At 53.6% G+C, this 25,343-nt stretch overlaps 10 protein-coding genes across 10 annotated transcripts; 3 read left to right on the top strand and 7 right to left on the bottom strand.

Moving 5' to 3' along the window:
* Positions 1-31: 31 nt before the first annotated feature.
* Positions 32-1,381, bottom strand: POX_a00682 (Carbamoyl-phosphate synthase arginine-specific small chain; the record flags this gene model as incomplete). Its single annotated transcript, XM_050109621.1, has 1 exon — positions 32-1,381. One exon carries the CDS (start codon positions 1,379-1,381, stop codon positions 32-34), a length of 1,350 nt encoding a protein of 449 aa, XP_049973389.1.
* A 2,328-nt stretch (positions 1,382-3,709) lies between these two features.
* Positions 3,710-5,733, top strand: POX_a00681 (uncharacterized protein; the record flags this gene model as incomplete). Its single annotated transcript, XM_050109620.1, has 2 exons — positions 3,710-4,813; positions 4,906-5,733. 2 exons carry the CDS (start codon positions 3,710-3,712, stop codon positions 5,731-5,733), a joined length of 1,932 nt encoding a protein of 643 aa, XP_049973388.1.
* A 186-nt stretch (positions 5,734-5,919) lies between these two features.
* POX_a00680 (Protein pbn1) lies at positions 5,920-7,842 on the bottom strand (the record flags this gene model as incomplete). The annotated part of the gene is made up of 5 exons (XM_050109619.1): positions 5,920-6,719; positions 6,821-7,220; positions 7,323-7,404; positions 7,475-7,617; positions 7,693-7,842. The coding sequence occupies 5 exons, from the start codon at positions 7,840-7,842 to the stop codon at positions 5,920-5,922; spliced, it is 1,575 nt and encodes a 524-aa protein (XP_049973387.1).
* Positions 7,843-8,246: 404 nt separating this feature from the next.
* Positions 8,247-9,559, bottom strand: POX_a00679 (Protein psi1; the record flags this gene model as incomplete). Its single annotated transcript, XM_050109618.1, has 3 exons — positions 8,247-8,543; positions 8,611-9,293; positions 9,412-9,559. The coding sequence occupies 3 exons, from the start codon at positions 9,557-9,559 to the stop codon at positions 8,247-8,249; spliced, it is 1,128 nt and encodes a 375-aa protein (XP_049973386.1).
* A 954-nt stretch (positions 9,560-10,513) lies between these two features.
* Positions 10,514-12,433, bottom strand: POX_a00678 (Carboxypeptidase S1; the record flags this gene model as incomplete). The annotated part of the gene is made up of 2 exons (XM_050109617.1): positions 10,514-12,202; positions 12,299-12,433. 2 exons carry the CDS (start codon positions 12,431-12,433, stop codon positions 10,514-10,516), a joined length of 1,824 nt encoding a protein of 607 aa, XP_049973385.1.
* A 481-nt stretch (positions 12,434-12,914) lies between these two features.
* Positions 12,915-13,904, top strand: POX_a00677 (uncharacterized protein; the record flags this gene model as incomplete). The annotated part of the gene is made up of 1 exon (XM_050109616.1): positions 12,915-13,904. The coding sequence occupies one exon, from the start codon at positions 12,915-12,917 to the stop codon at positions 13,902-13,904; it is 990 nt and encodes a 329-aa protein (XP_049973384.1).
* Positions 13,905-14,205: 301 nt separating this feature from the next.
* On the bottom strand, positions 14,206-14,757 carry POX_a00676 (uncharacterized protein; the record flags this gene model as incomplete). The annotated part of the gene is made up of 1 exon (XM_050109615.1): positions 14,206-14,757. The coding sequence occupies one exon, from the start codon at positions 14,755-14,757 to the stop codon at positions 14,206-14,208; it is 552 nt and encodes a 183-aa protein (XP_049973383.1).
* Positions 14,758-17,207: 2,450 nt separating this feature from the next.
* Positions 17,208-18,815, top strand: POX_a00675 (uncharacterized protein; the record flags this gene model as incomplete). Its single annotated transcript, XM_050109614.1, has 1 exon — positions 17,208-18,815. One exon carries the CDS (start codon positions 17,208-17,210, stop codon positions 18,813-18,815), a length of 1,608 nt encoding a protein of 535 aa, XP_049973382.1.
* Positions 18,816-19,119: 304 nt separating this feature from the next.
* On the bottom strand, positions 19,120-19,686 carry POX_a00674 (uncharacterized protein; the record flags this gene model as incomplete). Its single annotated transcript, XM_050109613.1, has 3 exons — positions 19,120-19,196; positions 19,273-19,376; positions 19,547-19,686. The coding sequence occupies 3 exons, from the start codon at positions 19,684-19,686 to the stop codon at positions 19,120-19,122; spliced, it is 321 nt and encodes a 106-aa protein (XP_049973381.1).
* Positions 19,687-21,584: 1,898 nt separating this feature from the next.
* POX_a00673 (Transcription factor steA) lies at positions 21,585-24,014 on the bottom strand (the record flags this gene model as incomplete). Its single annotated transcript, XM_050109612.1, has 6 exons — positions 21,585-21,814; positions 21,923-22,006; positions 22,234-22,566; positions 22,614-23,653; positions 23,734-23,833; positions 23,891-24,014. The coding sequence occupies 6 exons, from the start codon at positions 24,012-24,014 to the stop codon at positions 21,585-21,587; spliced, it is 1,911 nt and encodes a 636-aa protein (XP_049973380.1).
* Between the last annotated feature and the right edge of the window lie 1,329 nt (positions 24,015-25,343).

Below are 25,343 nucleotides of genomic sequence, written 5' to 3'. Positions count from 1 at the left end.
AAACTCCCACGTCCCAATTGACAGAATACTCTCAAGCAGCGGCGGCAGCAGCGGCAGCGGAAGCAATGTTCTGCATGCCAACAGTGGGCTGGACGCCCACACGCTCATTGCCCAAAAGATCCACCAAGAGGGGGCTAGGACGGCTGTCACGCTGAGGGTAAAGACCGGCCTGGCTCTTCTTGTACTTTTGCACGCTGTCCAGGTAGATGTCGAAGAGGTACGAGGAATCGAGGGGACCTCCCTTGGCCTCGGGGTGGAATTGAGTACTGAAGATAGGGCGTGACTTGTGAATCATACCCTCGTTACTCTGATCGTTCAAGTTCACAAAGTACGGCTTCCACTCAGAAGGCAGAGTGGAGGCGTCCACGGCATAACCGTGGTTCTGACTGGTGATGTGGCAACGACCAGTGCTCAAGTCCAACGCGGGGATGTTGTGGGCCCGGTTACCGTACTTGAGCTTGATGGTGCGCGCGCCGGCTGCCAGGGCCAGCAGCTGGTGACCCAAGCAGATACCGAAGATGGGCACCTGAGAGGTCTCCATCAGACGCTGCAAGTGGAACACGGTGTCCTGGCAGTGAGTGGGATCGCCGGGACCGTTGGAGATGAAGACACCGTCAAAGTGGTGGGCCACCTTGTGGATGGGGTAGTCAAAGGGGAAAACAGTGACGCTGGATCCACGGTTGACCAGGCTGCGCAGGATGTTCTCCTTGACACCGCAGTCGATCACGGCAACGTGCGATTGGGGGTCCGCAGCACTGATGTGGAAGGGCTGCTTGGTGCTGACCTGGCGCACCAAGTGAATCTGCTCCGGGTCGGTGAAGGCCTCGTCCTCGTTGGCGTCATACTCTTCTCCGACGGTGATTTTAGCCAGGGACGAACCCTGCTCACGGAGGTAGGTGACAATGGCACGAGTGTCGACACCAGAGATGGCCGGAACACCTTCCCGTGCACACCACTCACCCAAACTCTCAACGGCAGTCCAGTGGCTGTACTGTTCGGCGACATCGGCCACAACAACACCGGCAGCCTGGAGGTGGGGAGACTCAAAGTACTTGAGAAGGCCATTGGGGTCCTTCTCCGCAGACGGCACACCGTAGTTTCCAATCAATGGCTGGGTGAAGACCAGGATCTGGCCACGATACGACGGGTCGGTCAGAGACTCGGGGTATCCGACCAGGGAGGTGGTGAAGACGGCCTCGCCGGAGATGTTGGAGCGAGCACCAAAGGATTTGCCAGTGAACATGGGACCATCACGGATGGTGAAGGTGGCGGGCTCAAGGGCAGCCCGCTGGCGGACAGTGGCCATGAAACGAGCCTGGGGCTTCACAGAGGCGAAAGCCTGAGCCCGAGGGGGCATGGCCTTGAAGATATTCTTGAACATTATGGATGGAGGTGATGAGATGTTGAAGGGGAATGGAACGGGAGGTATGTGGATCAATTCAGTTGATACGGGCTTTCCAAAGGTGGTCTGCAAGGGATATCAGATTAGTGCACCGCACACAGGATGGCATTCCGAATGGACCCCGAGGGAACCGAGAAGAAGAATGGTGAATCATACCCGAGATGTAGTCCTAAGCGGAAGATCAAAGTTAGCCTCGGGATACTTCAACGAGATACCACGAAAGAATTGGGATTGGGGGGCTCAAGGCATATGGAGAAGGATTCAAGGCATATGGAGAAGGATTCAAGGCATATGGAGAAGGATGCTGCCATACCTGGGAGGTGAAGATTGAGGGTGCCAAACACATAAGCGCGACTGAAAGATGTGACAGTCAATTTAAGAGGGGGAAGGGACAAAGGGGATGCTTGTTTAGAAAGACATATGTGAAGCGTTGCGATGTGATGCTCGGAACTCGATGGAGGAGGAGAGAAGAAGAGGGAGGACGCCGCGGGCCTGGAGAAAAAGAGAGGGATCCGTTGAGTCACTGGAGGGCACGTGCGGACCGTCCTTCACCGACCACCGGCGTGGCCAATCAGGGACCCGGGCCGACATCGGCTGGGCAATTTGTCGATCGCTCACGCATCCGCTAGCAATGCAATTCTTACGATTGGCCAATTGCCACGGGGCTTATCACAGTAGTCGGATGCAGTGGACTCGGTGGAGAAAGAAATCATACACCGCTACGTAATGATACGGTAGGGATTAAACTCTTCCCCAGTGTCCCTCCGCGACGCCCGGTGTAATACGGACTGGGTCCCAAGATCCGATCCTGCACATGGGAGCACAGTGCCGTCGTTGAATTCCTAAGATTCTGGCCGGTGGACCGAATGGTTCGGCTCTTCTTCCAGTCCGACAAGAGGATCTGAAATCAGAGGTCCTACTTAGTAGGTACGTACCTATGTAAGGAACAGTATGTATTACGTAAGAATCTCTCCCCTGCCGCCTTCAGTCGTCGCGCACTAGTTGAGGGCGAGTGGGTCATTCTGGATCTGTCAAGTCGAACGCTGGTCGAGGGCTCTCAATGGTTATCATTTGACGAATCTACTGGATGCGCAGGACCTCAAAAGTCAGGCTTCTGATAAGGCTCTAATCCGTTTGTTTCTGAGGTTTGTCATGCCCTGAACTGAGAATCGCCGAGTCTGGCATCGGAAGCCGAGTGTATATTCCCTGCTTCGTATAGCCATTCATAAATTTTGATGGCGAGCTACTACCAACCGCAGGTACAGGGACATTTCTTTTGAGCCGGTAATCTCATCAGCGCTGTGCGCCAAACCTAATCGGATCGCTCTCCCCCCCCAATAGGCCTCCTACAGCGTGCAATTGGAATCTTGAAGTATATCCTGAACGTGAAGCGATTGGCCGGCCGCCGACTGGTGAGTCGTGATCCCCATGGCCATTTCTCACGACTTGTCGAGGTGCAGGACGAGCGCATGCTGCCAGGCATTTTACTACGGTCTGTGTCTCTTTATTCAATGTGGAAAATACCTTATCGCTCAAGTGAGAAATGACAAGTGATCAGCTAATCGGGGTTAAGAGCAACCTTGACTCGACGGTTAGATTTTATCGCAACCTTTAGTAGAGCCTCTGAAGCCAGTGGTCTCGATAATAGTAGCCGAATTAATAGCAATGAATGCCTCCGTATCTCTCCCCCCCCCAAATAGTGTCCCTGGCACCGCGCCCTAAGGAGGATCTGGAGTTATGCGTGCTTGATGACCTTTCAAGTCCGAGGTCGGATCATCCTGGCTTCGGCTTGGTGTGCAAAAGGATCGATAGATTTTAAGCCTCTGGATCCAGAGGGTGTTGTGTTCCCCCAGTGCAGTGCATCGTTGACGAGCCCCCTCCAACTTTTCAGCAGTCCTCTTCACTTTGAAGTAAACTCCAGCCATTAGAGCCAAACGGCTTCCCTGAAAACTTGCTCGGGGATGCAATGAAGCGGCTCTTCCTGTACAAGTCCGGCAGGCAACATTCCCCACGGGGTCCCGAGACTAGTCACCTTCGCCGAACAACAGAAGTACTGACAGTTCCTCATTTCCTACGAGACAGTACAACTTGGTGATTATTTTGTACCTCCTCCGACCAACCAATGTAAAATTACGTGCTTGCCATCAACACAACCAGCACGTCTGAGCATCTCTCCTGCTCCAAATAGTTGAAATAATTGAAAGCCGAGCAGATCTCGACGCGAATGAGATTGCAAACCACTGACACTTTGGTTCTTCTCTCTCCTTCGAAACGGGCTGCTTCTCCCCCCACACACCCCAACGGCAAATGACCGATTCCACGCCACGCAAGCGCTCTCGCGCAGCCTGTCTGTCATGCCAATCGCGCAAGCGCAAATGTTCGGGCGAACAGCCCTGCAGTACCTGCGCCCAGGCCGGCGTGGCCTGCGTCTTTAGTGACCTGCCGCGCAAGAAGCGCGCTCGTCGTCCGAGTATCATATACCGGACGTCGCTGGCCGGACTGAACGAGCGACTTGGGCCCTCCTCCGAGCTGGAAGGGCGCGTCCCTCCAGCGTCCACAGCGCGACCGGCCAGTGGCAGCGTCGCAGGAAGTGCGCCGTCGCCAGGCTCGCAGCACTATCACTTTCACCAGCCTCGGATCAGCGAGTCGCGGCCAGCGAGCCATTCGCTTGAGGCGAACTCGGGTGCAGCGTTTGTTCGCAAGTTGGGGTTGCGAATTGACCCGGCGCGGGCGCCGCGATTGCATCTCTTTGCATGGAATGTGGGTGAACGGCGATTGTCGCGGACGGCTTCTTCGACACCGTCTGCTGATGGGGGACGATCGGGATCTGTGGTGCAGATCTTGCTGGAGTCCGAGATGCATCGTCTCGCGGGGATCTACTTTGAAAAAGTCCACCCGTGCTATGCGTTTCTCGATCAAGGGATCGTTTCTTCGCGGATCTCGCAGCGCTGGTCGTCAGCAACTTCGCCGATGGGAACGTCTGGCACCGAGTCGATCGACCAGCCGTACGACGTGGTTCTTCTCGGCATCGCCGCCTTGGGCTTGCTCTTCTCCTGTCGGGAGATGTCATCTCAAGAGATATGGCTCGTCGACACCGCACGATCATTGCTCGAGAAGAGCATTCTCGGCGCAGAGTCACCCACCATTGACACGGTCACTGGCTGGGTGCTACGCACGGCCTACCTACGTATGACAGCTTCTCCCCACGCAGCCTGGATGGCAAGCTGTACGTTGATGCACTTGATCGAAGCCGCCAGTCTGCACATCGAGACTTCCAACTCTGAATCATTACCTCCACCACCACCATCATCGTCATCATCAACCCCTGATACCAACCTCCGCCGCCGTCTCTTCGGCATGGCCCGCCACCTAAACACATGGATCTCCTTCGATCTCGGCCGTTCGCGAGTCGTCCTCCACGGAACAACCTCTCACTCCCCTCCATCCTCCCCCCCCACCACCAAAACCTCAGACTTGTACCATCTTCTCCCTCTCTCCGAAAGCCTCGACCCGCCGGTCCAACCCCGCAAGACCTCCCCGAGCTCGAGACCGCCCTCACCGCCGTCCTCGACCTCTCCTACACCGAACCCTCCCTCATCCTCGTCCAATGCAACCTCATGCTCTGCATCTACCGGCGCGTCCGGGCCCTCAACGCCCACGCGCCCCTCCCCGGCCGCGCACTCGATCGCATCCTCGAGCTCGGCGAACGCGGCCTTCACGCTGCCCGCTCCATGGTCGCCGCCACCTCTCCCTGGCATCAAGTTGCCAATGTCCCCTTTCAAGTACTCTGTATCCTCCTCGCCATCGACAGTCGCGCAGCGCTGGCCTTGCTGCCGCAAGCGATGATCACTCTGCGCGAGGTCCTCGTCGCCTATGATACGGACGTCATGCGCGAGGCCTACTCCACAGCTTACTTGCTGATTGCGCTGCATCAACGGCGCAAAGAGGACGACACGAGAGCATTGGCCGAAGTATTACGGGCTAATGCGGCGGCTGCGGTGCCAGCGTCTCTACCGGTGGTGGCGCGGAGGCAGGAAGCCGAGAAAGTCAAGGGTGATGAAGCGAGGACCGGACGGAGTATGGCCATGGGCATGGGCATGAGCATGAGCATCAGTACGAGTACGAGGGACGGGGAGGGTAGTTCCACACGTGTAGATTCCCATACGATACCGAGGCAAGCTCGCGCGCAGGACGTGCTGGGTCCTGTCTCGGACGCGGAGCTCTCGTGGTTGGGTGATTTGATGATTGATATGCCGAGTCTTCAGAATTTTGATCTAGATCAGTTCCTGTTGACGGATGTACCGTGGCCGTTGCCTGAGATGGGCATTTGATCACGAGACATGCGAAGCCGCCTTAAAGTCAGTGGACGTGGCCTTCTCAAGGACATTTTAAACCAGGACTCCTACATAAATTTGGAAAAATAAAAAATGCAAGAAAAAAGCAAATTGAAGAATACATAATGAATTCAGTCAGTTGTCAACCCTCTATGATATCTTTCTATAAAAAAAGTCTCCCACCTACTCTTTCTTCTCACGTCCGTCCCTCGTAGAATTTGGCCGGGGCCTCATGAATCCAACCTGAATCACCCGCCAAAGCACCCACAAGAACCCGAGGAGAATCACAAGAGACGTCCCCAACTCAATCATCTGAGCCGTAAACAGTCCCTCACCATTTCTGAGTTTCAACACAGGCACCTCGATCTCTTCGACAAGTCGACCTGATTCCGGATGCAATTGGTAGAACATCGTCCGTGGCCCAAATAGCCCGTCCCAGCCGAGATTCGTACGATCAAAAGGGTTCACCCCCATCTTGGTACCGTCCTCGGCCGTGCAGGCCCAGAATACAACTGGCCAAGGCACCTGTGTTGTTCTGTACCCTGTCTCCGAGGAGGGTAGGTAACGTAGATGTAGGGGGATCGTGGCGGTCCGGTTCCCCAACGTGTCTGCACCATCGTTCGCGGTGGGCGTGGCAAGTTCAAATAGCCAGGTGGAGCCCCAGCTTTGTACGGCCCAGTGGGGAGCTTCAAGGTCCATTTCACCCGCGTGCGCGCGAAGTGCAGCAAGATTATGCGACTGCAGGAAGAGCGGGTCTTTGGTGCCGAGTTGGTACTGGTCTCCAAAGACCGACGATGGGAGTGTGAGGAATGTGTGCAGGGCACAGGTTGCATCTTCAGGGGCGGGTGGTCGTTGGAGAGAGGGTGGCTGCATAGTGATGGACATGGTGGGATGAAGGCCGGTGGGCTTAGAGAAAGAGACAGAGTAACTGGCGTCTGACGGGAGACGGTGATGTCGCGAGGGGAATGAGAACATAGTCGGCTCTGGAGAAATAGAGTCAGAAGCAGAGTCAAAGTATCGTTAACCCGAGTCCCAAAAGCTCATCAAAAACTACCATCCATAGTCGACTGATCGGCTCACGTACTCATCTTTTTATCCTCCCCAACAACCGCCAGCAATCCTCCCACTTGTATCTCCGACGGCTCGATGCCCTTGTCTGTGCTCAACACACCGAACTCGACTTTATCATTACTAGAAATGGACTTTGGCACTTCTTCCGCCCAACCCTCGGCTGGAGGCTGAGCCCAGATACCAGAGATAGTCAGCGCATGAGAGATGCTGTCATAATCCACATCGACTGTATCAGCATTGAGCAAGCTGTCCGCACGCGTATGGCACTCAGTCCCGCCAGCCTGCTGTTGGTGACATGCCGTCCGCCTTATATATGCAACAAAAGATCGTAGACTCGATAACCGGGTGTAGTATTGCAAGGAGGCCGAAGTCGCAAATCGAGTGGAAACGAGCGGTGTCGTGATGAAGGTGTCCTACACAAACTCAAGGAATTAGCATTATGACACTGCCAAGTACACAACTCGGAACAAGAAAAAAAAACACATGTTGCTGGTGTGGCTCAGTGGCGTGCATACCTCGGCCGTTGTGCAGTTTACTACAGCTTGTCCATCTTCACGGTTGCCAAAGACCGTCCGTAACAGTGAGCATAGTCCCTCACTGCCGATGCATCTTAGCCACAGATCCCGGAGAGAAGATACCCAAAATCCAAAGCTCACAAGTCACTCACGATGCCTGATTCCTCGCCTGTGGTGTATAATGCACATGCAGCCCGGGCGAGATCCTGCTCGCAAAGGGCGCAATGGCATCAAAAGGACGCTCGGTCGCCCAGCGAAGACGAAGCTCGTGAGACTCTTCAAGAACGGCTCGAAGCTATCATCGCATCAGACGGTGTCAGCCATATGTCGTGCGCGGGAAGTGCCATCGTGAATGCGAGATATAACCAACCTCGTCAGGGAGATCGTCCAAGCTTAATGTTATGCGATCCTCGCGCGCGGCATCCAGCCCGTGTACTGATACGGCGGCGGGACTAATGGAGACCTGCTCCGGTACAAAGGGTGACTCTGGACGCTGGATAAAGGTAATTCGGCGCTTCATTTTGTAAGTACTAGGAAACAAATGTGTTCTTGAGAAGAGGGGCTGTGCTGCGCTGAAGATAAGGATAAACGATGTTGATTTCTCCGAGCTGGTGGGAGGAAGCTTCTCCGCATTCTTCCCAATCGGGTTTAGACTATTTACTTCCTGCTTTCCAGAGTACAGTCGCTGTCCCAACACAACCCTCTCGACCTTGCAGCACATTAGATCTAATAGTGAGGAAGAAACCAAGACAGATTACAAGCAAACAGCTTCAATCACAAGAGAGAAAGACAAAAAGAAATAAAAGATTGAAATTGTCATCGTGATCATTAAAACCGCCCAACCATCCGGGGAAATAGATAAGAATCGCTCACACCAACGCCGAAAACCAATGCAAAGCCGAACAGAAAGCACTGTCGTTTTTCTCAGGGAAGCAGGTCTTTGAGGATTGTCTTTGTCTCGGAGCTCAACGTCTTGGGGAAGTTGACTTTGACCCGGACGACGAGATCGCCCCGTTCGTTGGGTTTTTTGGAGTTTGGCATGCCCCAGCCTGGGTAGTGCTCTTCGTGGCCGGGCTGCGTAGGACCGGGCTTGGAGACACGGATGGATTTACCGTCAATCGTCTTCACAATCCGCTCCCAACCCGTCAAAGCTTCCTTCAGACTCAATTCCACCGTTGTGACAAGGTTGTCGCGCTCCACTTTGAAGTCCGGGTGATCGACCTGTGTCAATGGTTAGTAAGACTCACCACGAGGCAGAGAGAAAAGGGGGAGGGTCATCATCACATACGTATTTCACAATCAAATGCATATCCTGTCGGCCACCTTCCTCACCATCTCCAATGTTGCGGTACTTGATCTTGGTGCCAGCCCGCATACCCGGCTTGATGACCGCCTCCAAGGGAACATCCTTGACCGTGCGCTTCCCACTCGCATCGAAGGACTTGCTCTTGGCATTCACCGTCTTGGTGGTCCCCTTGAAGACTTCATCCAAGGTAACTGGCAGATCCTTCTCGATCACCGTCGGTTCTGGGGTGGGAGCCCGGTTCGCTTTGGCCGACGAGAAGCCTCCTGAAGTTGGACGACTGCGGAAGCCTCCGGCCCCCGCGCCGCCCATACCACCGAGCATCGAGAAGATGTCGTCGTCAAATCCACCCGGCACACCACCCCCCATCCCACCGCCACCTCCGGATGACTTGGCGAACTCGCGGAAGATGTCGTCCGCATTGCTGAAACTGAATCCATTGGTGCCGCCGGGACCGGTCGAGAAGTGGAAAGTGCGGCTACCACCGCGAGGCATGCCACCACCAAAGTTGAACCCGCCTGGCATACCACCGGGACCAGCACCCCCGCCTCCACCACCACCACCTGGCGAAGGCGCAGGCCCCCCACGTAAGAGGTACTCTAGACCAAATTGATCGTAGACTTTGCGCTTCTCTGGATCGGAAAGAACTTCGTAGGCTTGTGACACCTCTGAAATTGTCAAGTTAGTACATAAGGTCCATTGAACTCACTGATTATTGCGAGGTGGCCCTGTAGGGCCGCCCTTGTGGTCGTGGTGAAAGAGAGAGAATGATGGCAATGAACATACCTTTGAATTTTTCTGCTGCTTTGGGATCATTCTTGTTCTTGTCCGGATGATACTTCAATGCAGCCTTACGGTAGGCCTTTTTGATTTCGTCCTGGGAGGCACTAGGTTTGATGCTCAAAGCATCGTAGAGTTTTGTTTCGGCCACCATGATTGCTGTGTGGAGTTGGACAGAAGCTTTTTTGAGTTTTGAAAAGAAGGCGCAGAAGAGATCGAGCTCGCGGTTGGGTGGATACAGTGAGCTTTTAAGGACTGCTCGACTGGTCGCGTAGGGTGTGGATGAGAACAGAGGACAATGGGAAGCTGTAGTCCCCGGAGCCGTCAAAGAATGTACTGGTTACTTCTCGAATGAGGACGCAGGGATACTAGGCGGTCGAGCAGCTTTTGACGCCTAACAGATAGAAGCGTGAATACAGAACAGTTGATACCCGCTCAGGTTGTAAATCACTTCTGCTCAGTTGCTTGGAGGAGTCACAGTTGCGCATCAAGAAGCATTCAAGCATTCATGTCGGTGAAAGTCAGTTGGAGGGGGAGTGCGGGGGAGGCGCTGGGAACTTGAAGGCCCGATCAGAGTGGATTTGGCTCTGCTCATGCCCGCCAGTGGGACGCGTGCTGGGATGTGACGTGTGACGTCGATGTATGGAAGGTTCGAGAATGTTCGATGGCTGTTCACTTGATGCAATTCTTCTCTGGAAATTTGCCTGTGATAGCCTACTCTCTTGGGGAGAGCCCACGATACCATAATGAAGTTTCTGAGAATGAATGTATGACTGAGCTTGGTGTTAGTGGTAAATGGCATGATTGTCATGAGGCTGTTGCTACTCCCGAGCGAGAACTGATGCCAAGTGAAATTCCAGAATCCATCACATCATCGGGTCGGCCCCACACCGGGTTAAGGTTGCTCTCTCGTCATCGAAATGTGGCAGTCCACCTTGAAGCTCCAGCTTGGGTCCGGGCGGATCAGTACCCGTAACTCAATTGACACGAGACTGTCTGACTTGAATCTAGGAGGGAAAACCTCTACGAAAGTCGAATTGTGTGTGTGTGTGTAAAGCCGTAGAATATGGTTCAATAATGGTTCTGCTACGGCCACCCCTGCCCCCTCTCAACCCACAACAATATAGTGCTTGATGACCGCAGTCCCATTGACGACCCGGGCAATCTGCTCATCCGTACATGTGGCTTCAAGCGCCAAGAGATAGCATTCCGGCTCCGGACTGTCGGGCACTTCATTCTTGATATGCCATGTCGAGGCTGGCCCTTGGGTGGAGTAGGACCTATTGGCGGCCGTGTCGATCCTACCGGTGGCCAGATCCCGGTTGAAGAGAGCTCGATGGAAAATCTCATATGCGGTCTGTGGCTGATAGGCGGGAATCTCATGTCCAGCCTGGTAGACCCGTGAGAACGAGAAATTCCCATACTGGCGCACCTGGCCCCCAACGTAGGACGAATTCGTGCGGAGTGGCGCGTAGCCCGCCGTGCGGAAGTGCTCGGCCTGCGCATGGGCCACGCGCAAGCTCACGTCTTCGCCACCGATCCAGTCGCAGGCGTAGTCGCGGTCGCCGTGCACCAGGGCCACTTTGATACCCGAGTCCAAGACATAGGCAATGTCGTCGAGGTATCCGTGGACGTCGGCCCGGGCGTAGTCGCCCGTGGATTGAAAGCCCCGGTACACACCCTCGCTGGACTCGGTGAAGTTGATCGGGACACCGAGTGCACCTTGGACCCAGTGCTGGTTCAGGAATCCAAGGAAGTAATTGGGCGGAAAGGGGTCGGGGTTCTTGTGTGCAATATCGTAGTAGCCCCGATCCGCAAAGTTCACATACGCTCCCTCGACGGCATTGCTGCAAAAATCACCGGCTTTGTGACAGACCTTGTTAACGGTCTCGTTGGTGCCGTGCATCTGGGGGTCGCTTTCGGCCGCCAGAGTCCGGCAGTGCTGGATCTGCTCCTTGCAGCCTCCCGGTCGACTCCAGGCGTGCATGGCCCGTCGATAGACGGTTTCATTGATAGTCTGCAAGCCATAGGTATTGTTGTAGGCCATGATGGGGTACGAGGGCGCTTGGACAAGCAGGTCCACGCATCCGTTGATGATACCCAGAGTGTCCAGGTGAATGTAATGTGACTCGCTCGCGGCGGTCAGGGTCTTGTTCTGAATCTTTTCATTCTGCTCCTGGAAAAAGGCCGTGAACGCCGGACCGTAACGTCCACCGTACGATTCAGTCCAAATGCTCACTCGATCGTCGTGCGGCTTGTACTCGGGAAACTCGGAGAACCAAGTCTGGGCAAAATGCCACAGTGAGCGCGCTGCATTCTCTGTCCCGTTGGCGGCTGCGGAGGGCTTCCCGCTGGCCGTTGTGCCCACGTAAAAGGTGTTGTTTTGCTGGGGGACTCCGTGTTCCCAGCTGGAGAGATTCCATGCCTGAGCGACCTGGTCAAAGGTCCCGTTGGTGGCTACGTCGTAGCTGAAGCCGACTTGATTCGGCTGATCAATGTACAACATATTGACGTAATTGTTCCAGGACCATGGGTTCAGCTCGGTCGAGTTACTGTCTGGATTGACGATGCAGGGACCATTCTCCTGCAGCAAGCCGATCATGGACGAGCTTCCTGGTCCCCCATTCATCCAGATGGACAGGGGTGCATTCAGAGGGTCATGTCGGGCCTCAAAGAACCAGAAGAAGGTGTTGATCGGATACTTTTGATCGATGCCCACATCCTTCAGGGTCCCCGGCGGCAAGTGCACGTAGCCGGAGTATGATCTGACGCCAGGTGTGGTCTCGCAGATCCCCGGCTATGATCATGACTCAGTATCTGCGGTTGTGCCACCCTGGAGAAAGGCCTCGCGGGAAAGTGAGTTGGGACCTCAGGGGCCGACTAAATCTCGTACCTGCTTGTAGGAGATCTTGACCCCTTCTTCATGCTTCGATTCCACCACCGTCAAGCCTTCTGGAGGGGGCGGAAAGTATTGCGCAGCCACAGTGGCAGCCAACGGAGCCGCGGCTAGCCATGCAGTGGAGACCATCACGGCGCTGAGAGCAAGTCTGCAGTAGGGACACCACCGCCTTCGCGCAAGAAAGAAGCTGAAACTATACAGCAGTCAGAGAAATATACGACTGAGGTGACGTGAAGAAGCACCAAAGCGACATATGCGCTCACACGCGCAGCAAGCTTCGGTAGCCGACTGGATCTGATGCAACGGCAAAAGCGATGGATCCCTTTCCGTCGGCGACCCGACGGAGCAGGCGAGCTAAAGTGGGGAAACGAGCGCCGCAATCTCACCGAGCGAGGCTGATTGAATGTCCGGTGCCTTTAAAGATAAGAAGATCGAAGGATTCTCAACATCGTGAGAATCTTAGTGCATTTTGGAGTTCAATTACTGGGATCAACACTCGATCCTGACTGTTCAATCCCGCTCGGCCGACCCAAACTCCTCTCCTGTATTGGATATCACTCAAGGTCGAACTCAGAAGACACCAGTCTCTCAGCATCAACTCACCATCATCATGTCGCGCCCGCTGATTGTGCTTCCACGTCCTGGGACAGACCAGCCCATCAATGCTCTGCATCCAATTCGAGCACCTAGTGAAGCCGCATTCACTTCGACCTTTGGCAATCTGCTCCCCAAGGCGTCTTACCTGCAAACCCCATGCGGAAGAGCCGCCTACTATGAGCTCCCGCCACAGTCCAGTACAGAGACTCCCGGAACCCAGCAAGACGGAATCTCACGCGTTTTGCTCGTCCATGGTGTCCAAACCTGCGCTGTCGGCTTGCAGCCCCTCGCGAGTACTTTGGCTTCACGGTTTCCCTCTGCGCACTGTGTCTTGGTAGATCTCTGGGGCCACGGACTGACAGATACCCCACTGGTCCCCCACGAGCCTGCGCTCTTTCACACGCTGCTAGAAGTCATGATGGATCATCTTGGCTGGCCGAATGCCCATCTCGTGGGTTATTCATTCGGTGGAGCGACGGTGGCGACTTTTGCAGCCGCGCATCCGGAGCGCGTCCAGTCTATGGCTCTCGTAGCACCAGCGGGTCTCTTACATGCCCGGGACTTTACCGAAGAGCAGAATCAGTACCTGCAAGGAGGGGCAGGGCTGGAAGAGCGTGCGCGGGACTGGATCATCGAGTTTCTTGAGGATGGTCGTCTGGTTGTTCCGGCAGATTGGCAAGAGAGGGTGGGCAGAGGGGAAATCGTGGCCGAGGCCGTTCGAGACTGGGAGATGAAGGAGCACGAGGGCCATGCGGCGAGTGTGGTGGCTATCTTTCGAGATGGCGGGGCGCTGGACAAAGATGCTGAATTTGAGCAGGCGGCAAAGAGCGGGATTCCATACCTGAATGTACTGGGTGAGCTGGATGGAGTGTGCAGTGTAGAAAAGCTGCGAGATGTCGGTATGGACAAGGTCACGGTGATCCCGCAGGTCGGACATGGACTGGTGAGGGAGCGAGTCCGCGAAGTTGCCGGGGCGATTGAAGAGTTTTGGAAGACGCTGTGACTATGTTAAAGCCTGCGAGGCAGAGTATGTCTACTAACTCAGCGGGTTTGAGTGATGAACTAAAGATGCCCCGCATTGAAAAACCACTACAATTGATCTCTCAGTTGGCATAGCATCGTCATGGTGGGATGAATTTGTGTCGCTATCAAGACTATTGTTGCAAACAACAAAAAAGAATGGCATGTGCCAAAGCATTAAAAAAATGACAAGCGCACGACATGGTGATAAGGACCGAATGGCAACATGTGATCAACCCGTGATCCGAGTATGACATGCTCATCTTTCCTATACGATTTCCTCATTACAGCGCAATCGCGAGACCCAAAACACCAGCCGCTCCCGCCAGACTTAGAACGATGCCACCCGTAGCCGCCGGAGCACCAGCAGTTGAGGTTGAGGTTCCACCGGTCGAGGTCGAGGCTCCAGATAATGTGCTCGCAGTTGACAATGGAGCGTCCGTGGTCGAGGGCATGCTGGTCATGCTCACGGACGCCGAGGTCGACGCGGGAGTGAAGCCCGTCGACGAAGCGGTGGTCGTCGCAAGAGGGGTCAACCCAGTGATTCCCTCTGAAGATGCCCACGACACCACGTCAGCGGGCAAGCTGCTCGCCCAGGCTGGATAGGTCCCGTGCAAGTAATCACTGATCACCGATGATTGGAAGGCAGTGTTGGTCTCCCACTGCAGAGCCCAGGACTGTGGAATGATAGTCATTAGAGCGGAAATGATGCTAATGGGAGGCACGGCGGTTGCCAGAGGGAATTCCACGTTGTCAGTGTCCGTCGGGGCCTCGGGAGCTGAAACTGCCAGGGTGGCAGTCGCGAAGAGCAGAGAGGCGAGAGTTTTGTACTGCATGATAGAGGCGGACAAGAACGAGGAGAATAACGCTTTTTCGCGGGAAGAATTGATGCTCTGGAGAGAGTTCGAGGTGGTCCTCCAAATGTCTGGAATTAAGAAGATTAAAATGGATTGACCGGGCAGCAGATAAGTCACAATGAGTTGAGCGCGCTTGGATTGAATCGAATCATTCCCAATTAACGAGGCGATTGATGAGACTTTATAAAAAGCCCACTCCAGATCACTCGTGGGAGGGGCTCTCCTACAATTCTACCTTTGTTTATTGACGAAGGGCCATCCGCCTCCCAAGAACACCGCCATGGGCAAGACTCCCCTCGGAATCCTGTAGCAGCCATTCGCGTCTTCCTCGATACGTCTGCCTCCATCAGCGCCCATCCAAGTCAATCTTCGACGTGGACGGGTGAGTCGAGTGACCGCAGAGGCTCTGCGCCGGGCGAGCCCGCTTCTTTCTGCAGCCATTGGTGCTTCTCTGGCCCCCAAACCCGGCACTCAATCATTTCTGGTCCCCAATGGGCATAAATGCCTCTTAGGCGTTCCACTTCTGCCGATACGTGGAAGTGATCTGCGCCAACTGGTCCAATTTTTTAGGCCCACGCTCAAGGCTTCGTGGCATGGGGCAACGGCAGGCAAGGCTGAACTACTGATGTTCCGTCATGCCGATCAACTGACGTGGGCGGGGTGGCTGAAGACCAAAAGCAGCTCATCTCGGAGGTGGGAACCTCAAGAGATGGGCAAACAGCACGATCAATAGATGATTGCATAGGTGATACATGTACTGATGCACTTGGAATGCTTGTCAGTCTAGGGTGGGTGGAACGAGATAGAGTCAATGCTCCGACGGTCTGAGACAAGCAGCCAAACTGAGCTTTGGACTCTGCAGGAAAGCTTCACCATCCGAGCGCGAAGTGTGAGTCAATGTGACAGGTATTTGAGATCTTCATGGGCAAAAGAAAGAAATGAGGGACTTTCGAATTGAGCCGTCGAAGAGAACAGATCATGATACTTTGCAGTTGGCCTTACATACCTCTTTGCCAGCTTGTAAAATCTACGAGACCTGAAAGTCTTTCCACAGAGGTCATTCCTACTATGTGAGCTAACTCCTTCAAATGAGAGATCACAGCTGTGGGTTTCCTCATCCTCATCCATGAGCGTGTGCCATGCTCAGTATCTCCCACGGAGAGATGCAGGGCGTCTGCTCATCCGCCTCCACCTTCTCCGTCGTATGCTTCTACTCACAGGTTGTCGAAAGCCGAGTGTCTGCTGTGATGAGACCACCGTCGCCAACAGTGACTGGATTAGCGTCACTATGAATAAGACGCGACGGTTATCCTTTCCCCCAGCAAGGCTCAACGGGAGCTATCAAGAAGCCATGAGTGCCCCTTGATCGGTACAGGCCCTGCAAGGCTCCTGCAAGACGTCAGATTGCTGCTGGCTTTTTCATTGGGATTGTAGTTTTGTAGATGAGGAAGTTGTTCATCTCGTGATTGCGCACGGGCAGTGTCTCTCATCTATTTGGCCACGCTGGACAAAGTTGCCCTGTCCAGAGGCTCAGCCGAGGCTGGTCGTCATTCTGTGACGCAGTGGGAGGATATCTAATCTCGTACACGAGAGGAGAGAAATGTAGAGACGGTCTTCACTTTCTCGAATGACATGACCACCTCGTGGCGCGTGGTGGTCAGTCTCGGATGAGGCCCTCGTTGGGGTATGCTCCACGGCCACAGTACTTGGAGACAGCGACGCCGGGAATCAAGTCCATGCAGGAATTGCCAGACACTCGTGCACATCAAATGCGGATGAACGAGATCTTTAATCGAGCTGTGGAGAAAGGGGGTCCACTTATTCCATTGAGTGAAAGGTTAATAGTGGACAGCCACCAGGACTAACTGTCTTTAGATAGTCCAGCCGAAGAAGTAGTCACGATTTGAGGAAAGACACGACCAGTGGCTGAGAGAGCAAGAACATCCATCTTGAGTGAACTGAAACACCAGATTCTCTATCGTCTACTCGACCTGACACGATCCACTCGATAAAATAAATCCACCATAGGAGACATCGACCGACGGAAAGCGTTGCTGTGCCGTAGTTTCGACGTACTCATCGCACTCCAGTCCGACTCGACTCCTCGCGACCCGTGAATGTGCAACCCCACCAGTTGCGTGCCCGCGGCAATCCCAAATCCACCAGTCCCGGAATGTTCTCCGCAATACCACTTTTGACTCCACAACGCCTGCAACCAAATCTCGACAAGCGGATCGAATCGGCTTTGGGTTTTTTGGAATTGCATCGCCTCCCCCGTCTACCGATTCCCAAGCGCGCAGTTGGGTAGTGGGATTCATCGGCTCGGTCTACATTGCGACTAATTCCATAAATACTGAGGCGGGATCCGGCGAAGCCAATCGGTCGAACAATCGCTTGATTCTTCATTGATCAGTGGGATCTTTCTCACCATGACGGCTGTATTCCGGAATGGCCGCATCTTTGTCCCGTCCACGACTCCGGCACAGGAATCGAATGATTTTGCCGATGCGATGATCATCACCGGTGATCGCATCTCATATGTCGGATCTCTGGATCAGGTAGAAATACCTGCCGAGGCGACGGTGGTGGACTTGAACCACCGCGTCGTCGTCCCCGGCTTCATTGATGCGCATGTCCACATCTTACACTACGGTCACTCCTTGCAGAAAGTAGATCTCATTGACTGTACATCGCTCGACGAGATTCGGGCCACGATCAAAACATATGCCGAGGCCAATCCATCTGCTCCGCGAATCTTCTGTCGCGGATGGCTTCAAGTGACCACCAACGGCGTAGCACTGGCCAGTATGCTGGACGATCTGGATCCCAGGCCCATCTTCATCGATGCGTTTGATCTCCATTCCATGTGGTGCAATTCTGCCGCCCTCAAAGCCATGGGCGCCGATACTGCGCCCGACCTGCCGGGGGGTTGCATTCACCGCGATGAGAATGGACGGCCGTCGGGTCTCCTGGACGAATCTGCAGTGATGAACATGGCATGGCCCTACGTGGAGAGCCTCCACTCGAGAGAGGATAAGCTCGCCGCCCTCGACAAGGCCATCTCGGCTTACAGTGCGGCTGGCTATACCGGGGTCGTGGACATGGCCATGGATGAGCCGACGTGGGAGATTCTTAACGAGTACCGCCGAGACAAAACGATCCCTTTCCATGTGGCGGCACACTGGCTTGTGCCGTACACCGAGAACCAAGAAGCCAATTTCAAATACGTGGACCGTGCCGTGGAATTACGACGTCAATTCCAGAATCCCAGCTTTTGCGTGGTCGGCGTCAAACTTATCTGCGACGGAGTCGTGGATGGATGCACTGCCGCCCTCTTGCAACCCTACACCGGAAAAAAAGATCTTGTGGAGCCCATCTGGCCGGAGCACCAGCTTCGCGAAGTGGTGCAACGAGCAGATGCAGCGGGACTGCAATGCGCCATCCATGCCATTGGTGACCGCGCTGTCCACCAAGCCATCAACGTCCTGTCTCAAGTCGGCACCCCCGGTCGAAGACATCGAATCGAACACCTCGAGCTGACGACATCCGAGGATGCTAAACGACTGGGCGAGCTTGGGATTACTGCCTCCGTGCAACCCGTCCATTCTGACCCGGCCCTCTTCAAAGCCTGGCATGACCTCGTCGGACCAGATCGATGCCAGCGCGCCTTTGCGTACAAGGATTTCCTGGATGGTGGAGCCCCTATGGCATTTGGAACCGATGCCCCCACAGCAAGCAACCTTCCATTTCCTAATCTGTACAACGCAACGACGCGGCGATCCGCACTCGAGCCGGAGAGCACAGACACGGTGAACGCTCAATTCAGCGTGACATTGGCGCAAGCGACGACGGCGGCGACGGCGGGAGCAGCGTATGCCCGATTTGCCGAGTCTTGGACGGGGCGGTTGCAGCCGGGGTTATCGGCCGATTTTGTGGTTGTCGATACGCAATGGTCCGCAGACAAGCTCCTTGAAGCCAAGGTCTGTCAAACTTGGTACAGGGGAAAGAAGGTGTTTGATGTGGCCCATTCGGCATGAGAACCGAACCGAGGCTGGCCAACTGAAAGTGTCGAGATGTGTGTACTTTCCATTTACTTGCGCATGAAATCTCTTTTGGACTCAATCATTCTCATTTTTTCCAATTTTGGAGCATGTCAGCACCACAAGTAATAGAAGATGGCTCTTCATTCCCCACGTGACATTGACATCATTTACCAACATAAAATCACCCATAATGTGGCATTTACTTCCAGGGCATGCATCAACCTTTACAAAGGGGGCACTCTTTGCCAAACAAGAGACTGCAAGCATAGACAACTTGGCCCCAAACTCGTCCAACTCATCACTCCTCTGGTCTACCACCCAACTCGCACTGGGTACCGTGGTCTAGATAATGAGCCGCGTAAGTGGAATTTTTACCTAAACGCCCCTTCATCAGTCAACCCAATCTTGTATCTCGCACGCAAAAAGCAAAAGCGAGCACGGGAACACATACGACGAAGCAACTCATCATCCGTCTCAGTTACATGATCGGTCATTCTATGCAAATCCTCCAAGGCATGATCGTGAGCGAGTTCAGCGCAAGTCGACTGCGAGGACCTGCAACGGGAGAAATTTTAGACACTAGGTTCTTGTTCAATCTCTTCTCGAGCGCGCTTTCAAGCTTCCCCTCCAAATAAAGTCGACAGAGATGTTAAAGATTAGATGGAGCAACCCCCCCCAAGTAGACTAGATGAAAATTCTAGAAAAAGAAAAAGAATGTCACTTACGGTGCAACCTCACCGACAAGAGCCATCTCCTCATCATTTAGTCTGTGATTCGAACCGGCCGAACGTCCGGTTTCACTTAGAGAGTTTCGAGTCTGCATCGCCTTTGGTACCAGTGGGTTGTTATCTGTAGTTGAGACCATTGTTTCCCCTCCTTGTTAGGTAGGACAGTCAATTTGATGAGCAGATGCACTTGAGCGGACGAGGATCGAGAACCTGGATATTCAGCAGTCTGCAACGAGAGTCCAAAAATTGTGCGTTGTCGTCGGGGGGGGGGGGGGATTTCTCAGGAATAATAGAGAACGAGAAGGTGAGAAAAGAGAAAAAGAGCTGGGACTTTGCCAAAGAATGGCCAAGATGAATAATAGAATGTCATGCCAAACTCTGGCTTTTCCCTTGGAACGAACTACCGGGAAAAAAGGGAACATCTCATGACCTGCTATGATGTGGCGAAGTTGATGATCTAAACACTCTCTCGTTTACTGGTTGACGAACCCTTGAAATGAGACGGGAGAGGTTTGAGCGGGGGAAGCTTGATTGTCCGACACATCTAGTACATATGTAGTACGAAGTAGAACTGATAAGTGATGCGACTAGGTAATCGAGTAGAGTGTCTTTTTTTCGGCTCGATTGTTCTATTGTTGTTTTCAAATTTAAAAGTATCATCTGCGGTAGGTTATAGGAGGCTTCTCTTCCCTTCCCTCCTTTTGCCAGTAGACTATGCATTATAAGCCAGAGACGTCAAGATAATCGGAGTGCAGTATACTCAAATATGAGTCTATGAGGTAAGATAGCTTCGGATAGTCATCCCGACCAGGCACTGGAACTGACTGATAGGATTTGACCAAACGGTGGCCAGATATGGGCCTTGTTGGTGGCAAGATGCAGCATTACAACGCGTAACATGTTGAGTGTGCGGACTCTCCGAAAGTCTTTTTTGTTTAGTCTTAAAAAGTTGTAGCGGAAGAGATCAAAATGAAGGCCATGGTGATGAGTGGGGATTCATTCATAGGTATATTCAGGACTCCTGAATGATTGAAAGCTGGGCTTAGACTGAAAATAGCAGGCATCTGGGCCTCCACGCCTCTAACGGTTGAAACTGGTCCTTCAATAATAGGACCACCTTCCAATGTCCATGCACGCCCGAAAGGTAGCAAAAATAATTGCATCTGCGTCTTCGGAACCTATCTGTAGCCTGCCGCCTACCTGATCAAAGTTCATGTTCCCCCAATCACGCTCGCAAGGAGCACAGAGGTATGTATTGAGAAAGCATGGCAGCAAGGGTTCACATTCTCAATTTTCTGATTCCAATTCAGGCTATCCATAGTAAGTCTATAGTGTAAAGATTTCAGACCAGGCAAAAGGCACGATTCTAACCCACAAATGAAATCAAGATCACATGTCAGAGGAATGAAAGAACGACCAGGGCAACAGAAAACCTGGAGAGCCCCTCTGACAAGGCTCGACCATCGAGACAAAGGGTATAAATGTGAGAGGAGTTGCTCTCGCTGATGCCAAGACATGACGAAATATACGTTGCAGGAAGGACTTGGCCCACCGTCAACATATTGCCCGAGTCGGTGCCTGCCAGAACCAGTATGCTACTCTGCCGCACGGTCGTGAAGCCTAGAAAGCGAGACAAGAATGTTGACGCGTAGCTCCACTCAGAAACAAAGATCACGGGCAGCTAAGCTGGAGTGCACAGCATATGGACGGCGTATAAGGAAAAGGATGGAAAGCCCAAATAGGGGGGGGAAATGGGAATTGGCAGATTTTGGAAAAGACGCGTCACGCAAAGGGGATAAAATCAGATTTAAAAAAAGGACATAGTCACACCGCATCGGCAGCATACATGGGGGCTAACAGGGTCAACAAGATAAAAGTCAAATGTGCTATCTTAACAGGTCGTTGAGGTATCAAAAGAGATCAGACATAAGATTAATGAAACATCGGGAGGGGTCGACAGCAGTCGAGAAGAGACCGGTAGAAATTTTCCAATGAGAGATCATGTGAAGATTGAAAAGAAGAGACCATGACAAATTTACATTGGCTGCTGCAATAGCTGAGGAGCGATCATTGGATGAGTCGATGTGACCATTGTGGGCATCGACGTGGCCATGGTAATGGATGTGGTCATCGAGTTCATAGGCGGCATCTGGACCATGGAGTGAGGGACATGGTGCATAGGCGATGAGGACTCCTCGCCAGCAGACTCAAACTCGTTGCCGTCATTTTCCAAGTCATCCTCGTTGCCAATGGGTGCTTGACCGTCTTGCTACTCGGGGCCGTCATGGATGCGACGATGTCTAAATAAAAAATTAAAAAAAACAGTGAGAAAAGGACACGATGAGGTTGACGAATGCTGGATCAACAACTTACTGTGCCAGGTTGTCTGATCGAGAAAAGGCCTTGCTGCAGTACGGGCAAGGGTAAGGCCGTTCTTGCGTGTGCGTTCGTACGTGTCTAAGCGCCCGAAGTTAGCTGGCGGGTACTGAGACCATCTCATGGGCGTATATACGCAGAAGGATCGTGCGTCAAGGGTGACATGCGGGGCACAGGATAGGGGGGAAATCGATTCCCAAAACTAAACCTTTTGAGATGTTCTAACCTCTTGAAGAGGCGACCGCAAGACGGAATGGGGCAGGAGTGTGATTTCTGGGGATAGGGTCCAACCTCCATCATTGTCGCACTTCTCGCACGGCGGGCCGGACCAGGGCCGGGACGATCTGATCGCCCACCGTTGTGAGAAATTGCGGATTCCATTCCGGAAGTAAGTGGCATGGAGGTTATCTTGTTCGGTGCATTGCTCACTGGCACCTGGTTGTGGTCGGTGGTCTGCTCCATTTGCTGGAGAGGGGTGCTATGGCGTGAGATTTCCTGCAGGGTGTCCTTCTGTGGCAGCATGGCACTGGGGTACGTTCGGGAAAGATCATGTGCCGACTCATCGCCCTCTGCGACCGGTGCGACGGAGCTGGACACCGATCGTCGAAGATCGCTCGGGCGATGCGCAGCGTAAGGGGGGGCTGAGAGGCTGCCCCCTGGGTTCCGCTTGCACCAGTCAAGTGCGCACCCACACTCGGCCCGGGGGTAATCGAAGGTCGACGCCTTCTCTGCTTATACGTGGGAGAACCCTCAATGACGGAATACTGATTGGACGAGTAGGGTCTCGAGACGCCGTAGTGGGCACCAGCAAAGTTGGAAGGCGGGAGCTGCATCATGGGGTTGTAAGGCGCGGTGTTGGACAGATCAGGAATTGCAGTGTAGAGACCAGTGTCCTCATTCGCAATGTAGGCGGGCTCCGCACCCATACCGACCGAGTGCTGCGGGGGAGTCACGGGCTCGAAGGAGAGACCGCGGTTGCTGTAATCCTCATACTGAGATGAAACGAAAGACGGGGCCGGGGAGTACTCGTAGAAAGTGGGCATGGAGGAATGGCGCTGGTGGATCCGGGGGAGCGGCATTCCATTGCGATCGTACTGGATGTGTCCGTAATCTTGCTCGCGCTTAATGATACTCTGGAGAAGAGTGTTGGAGAGTGGCATCTGAGGAGTGCTGTACATCGTCTGATGGGCATGGTCGTCCTGCATGAGCGGCATCGCTGGGGGAGCCATCTGGGGAGGAGGCATTGCGTCAACGCTCCGAACCACAGGGGAAGAAGGCTGGCCATATGTCGTACTTGCGTGGGCGGCAAACGAGGAAGTATTCGCTTGCTGCGCCTTGGTCAACTGCTCATACAACGACTGAGACGAATCGAACTCGAAAGAGAGAGCGGGTTCGCTGACGGCCACGGTGGTCGCCTCCTGGTTCATCTTTTCACGCTTGAGGTCACGCTCGAGCGCATCCAGGAACAATCGATCGTGCGGAACACTATACCAGTAGAACACCTTTTGCTTCTTCTGCGTGCGGATGCAGTTGTTCTTGTAGAGAAAGTCCAGGAATGCGCTCTTGGGTTCCTCCAAGGTCGCATCTGTACCAGCCTTCAAGTTTCGTAGGTCGGAAAAGATGCCCTCTTCGAATTTTTTCGAATTCTTCACAGGTCGGCCGAATGCCTGGAATCGAAACGCCAAGCATCGCACAATATCAGTGCCGGAGATGTGGAAAAGGTTGCTCCTAGTGGAAGAAGCGCATTAGTGGTCCGTTTTGATGTGTCCGCAAGGGTGATGAAGCGCCGGCCTCGTGGTCGCACTAACCATAAGACGCAAGATACATAGTCTCCGGTCGGCAGAAGGAATCGGCGGATGAGCTGGTCAGGCTGCCAGTCGACAGGGGCCGAAAGAAGGAAGTATTTTACTGGGCGCGTGTCAGCAACGGGAGACAACTCCTCTCAGTCGAGGGTCGAAGACGTACGGTTGTCGACCTGTTGCAGGGCGACCTGCGCGTCATGCGGAAGGCTCTGTTGGGCTTCGGTTGACAGCATAAAAGTCTCCGGCTTTTGAGGAGGTGCCATGGGAGCACCTGGTTGAGGATACATGGCGTGATACGCTGTTGCAACGGAATGTCAGCACCACTCTCCGGGAGGGGAGGGGCTACTTTGTATATTTCGATGTAGACGACAAAGAAGGATCTCCGATCCAGGCAGACTTTTCGCCCAGTGGGGAAATGGTGGTTCCTCTGTGTCAGACGATGTTGAGAGGTCAAAGGACTCACCGTTTGAGATGATTCACCGAGCCGGGTCAGGCCAACAATGCGCGACGGTGGGTGCGGGTCAATAGAGGGTGTGACGATCAACGGACACGGGCGATTAATATGTGGCGCGGTATGTTTGAAACCGACAGTATATAAAATAAGTATGCTTGAGATGGGACCGTGAGTCGATGGAAAAAGATCAGACAGGAGGATCCAGCCTCTCGTGTATCGCGTAGGTTTTGGGGCGGAGTGTCGAACCGACACAAGAGACGATTGAATGAAGAGAGAGGGGAAGTGAGGTCGGAACTGGACCAGCCGGAAACGAACTCTCTGGAATTTTTTCCTCGCTCAGCGAAAAGGAAAAGCAACACGATGAAGCGAAAGTGAGTGTGGGAGAGGGAAGGGGGTGAGAGAGTCGAAGTGGTAGTGACGGAGGGGGAGGCGACCGAAGGGGAATGATGGGAGTAAGTTGAGGAAAAAGGTACACAACGTCAGCCTCGACGGAAGATGGGCGTTACTATGTACCACAGAACCCTGGGCACTGGTCTGAAGAAGTACAGTACTAATAATAAGTCGTCGGGAGGTACGGGAGAGCCCACCACCGATCGAGGTTCCAAACAATGAGAGTAATCCGGAGCAGAAAATGAGACCCTCCAAAAATCATGAATAAAATAATGTCGGCGCAAAAAAAAAATGATGATCGCGATTATATCATGTAATAATGATTCGAAAAATTTTCCGAAAGTGCCACCAGCAGCAAAATTGAGAACGGCCAAGGAGACGAGAGGGACAGGGACGGGAGTCAACTGGGACGAGGTCTAACAAGAATACTGTACCGTACAGTATAATGCACCTGTATACGATTGCCAGATAGCCCGTCTACTGGTATGGATTAGTATACAATACGGATAGTGGACCTGAATCCACCTACACGGGCAGGAAAACCCGGTATAGATTACTGTCGAGCGGAAAATGATCTAGAAATAAAAGATCAGCGGTATCTGGGATACGGGGCACTTGGAGAGCGCGAGTACTGACGGCGACGGACTCTGGTTGGTTGGAAGTTCAGAGTCTGGGAATTGGGAGTCATGCACGGTGTGGTAAGTGGTCCCATCGGAATTTTTGTTGTATACTCCTCAGAGGCCCGCCAAAAAGATGTCTGTCCTCCGTGGAG

This window comes from Penicillium oxalicum, chromosome I (assembly GCF_001723175.1).
Source record: "Penicillium oxalicum strain HP7-1 chromosome I, whole genome shotgun sequence".
NCBI classification, from domain to species: Eukaryota; Fungi; Ascomycota; class Eurotiomycetes; order Eurotiales; family Aspergillaceae; genus Penicillium; species Penicillium oxalicum.
This window is presented reverse-complemented; position numbering and strand designations above follow the sequence as displayed.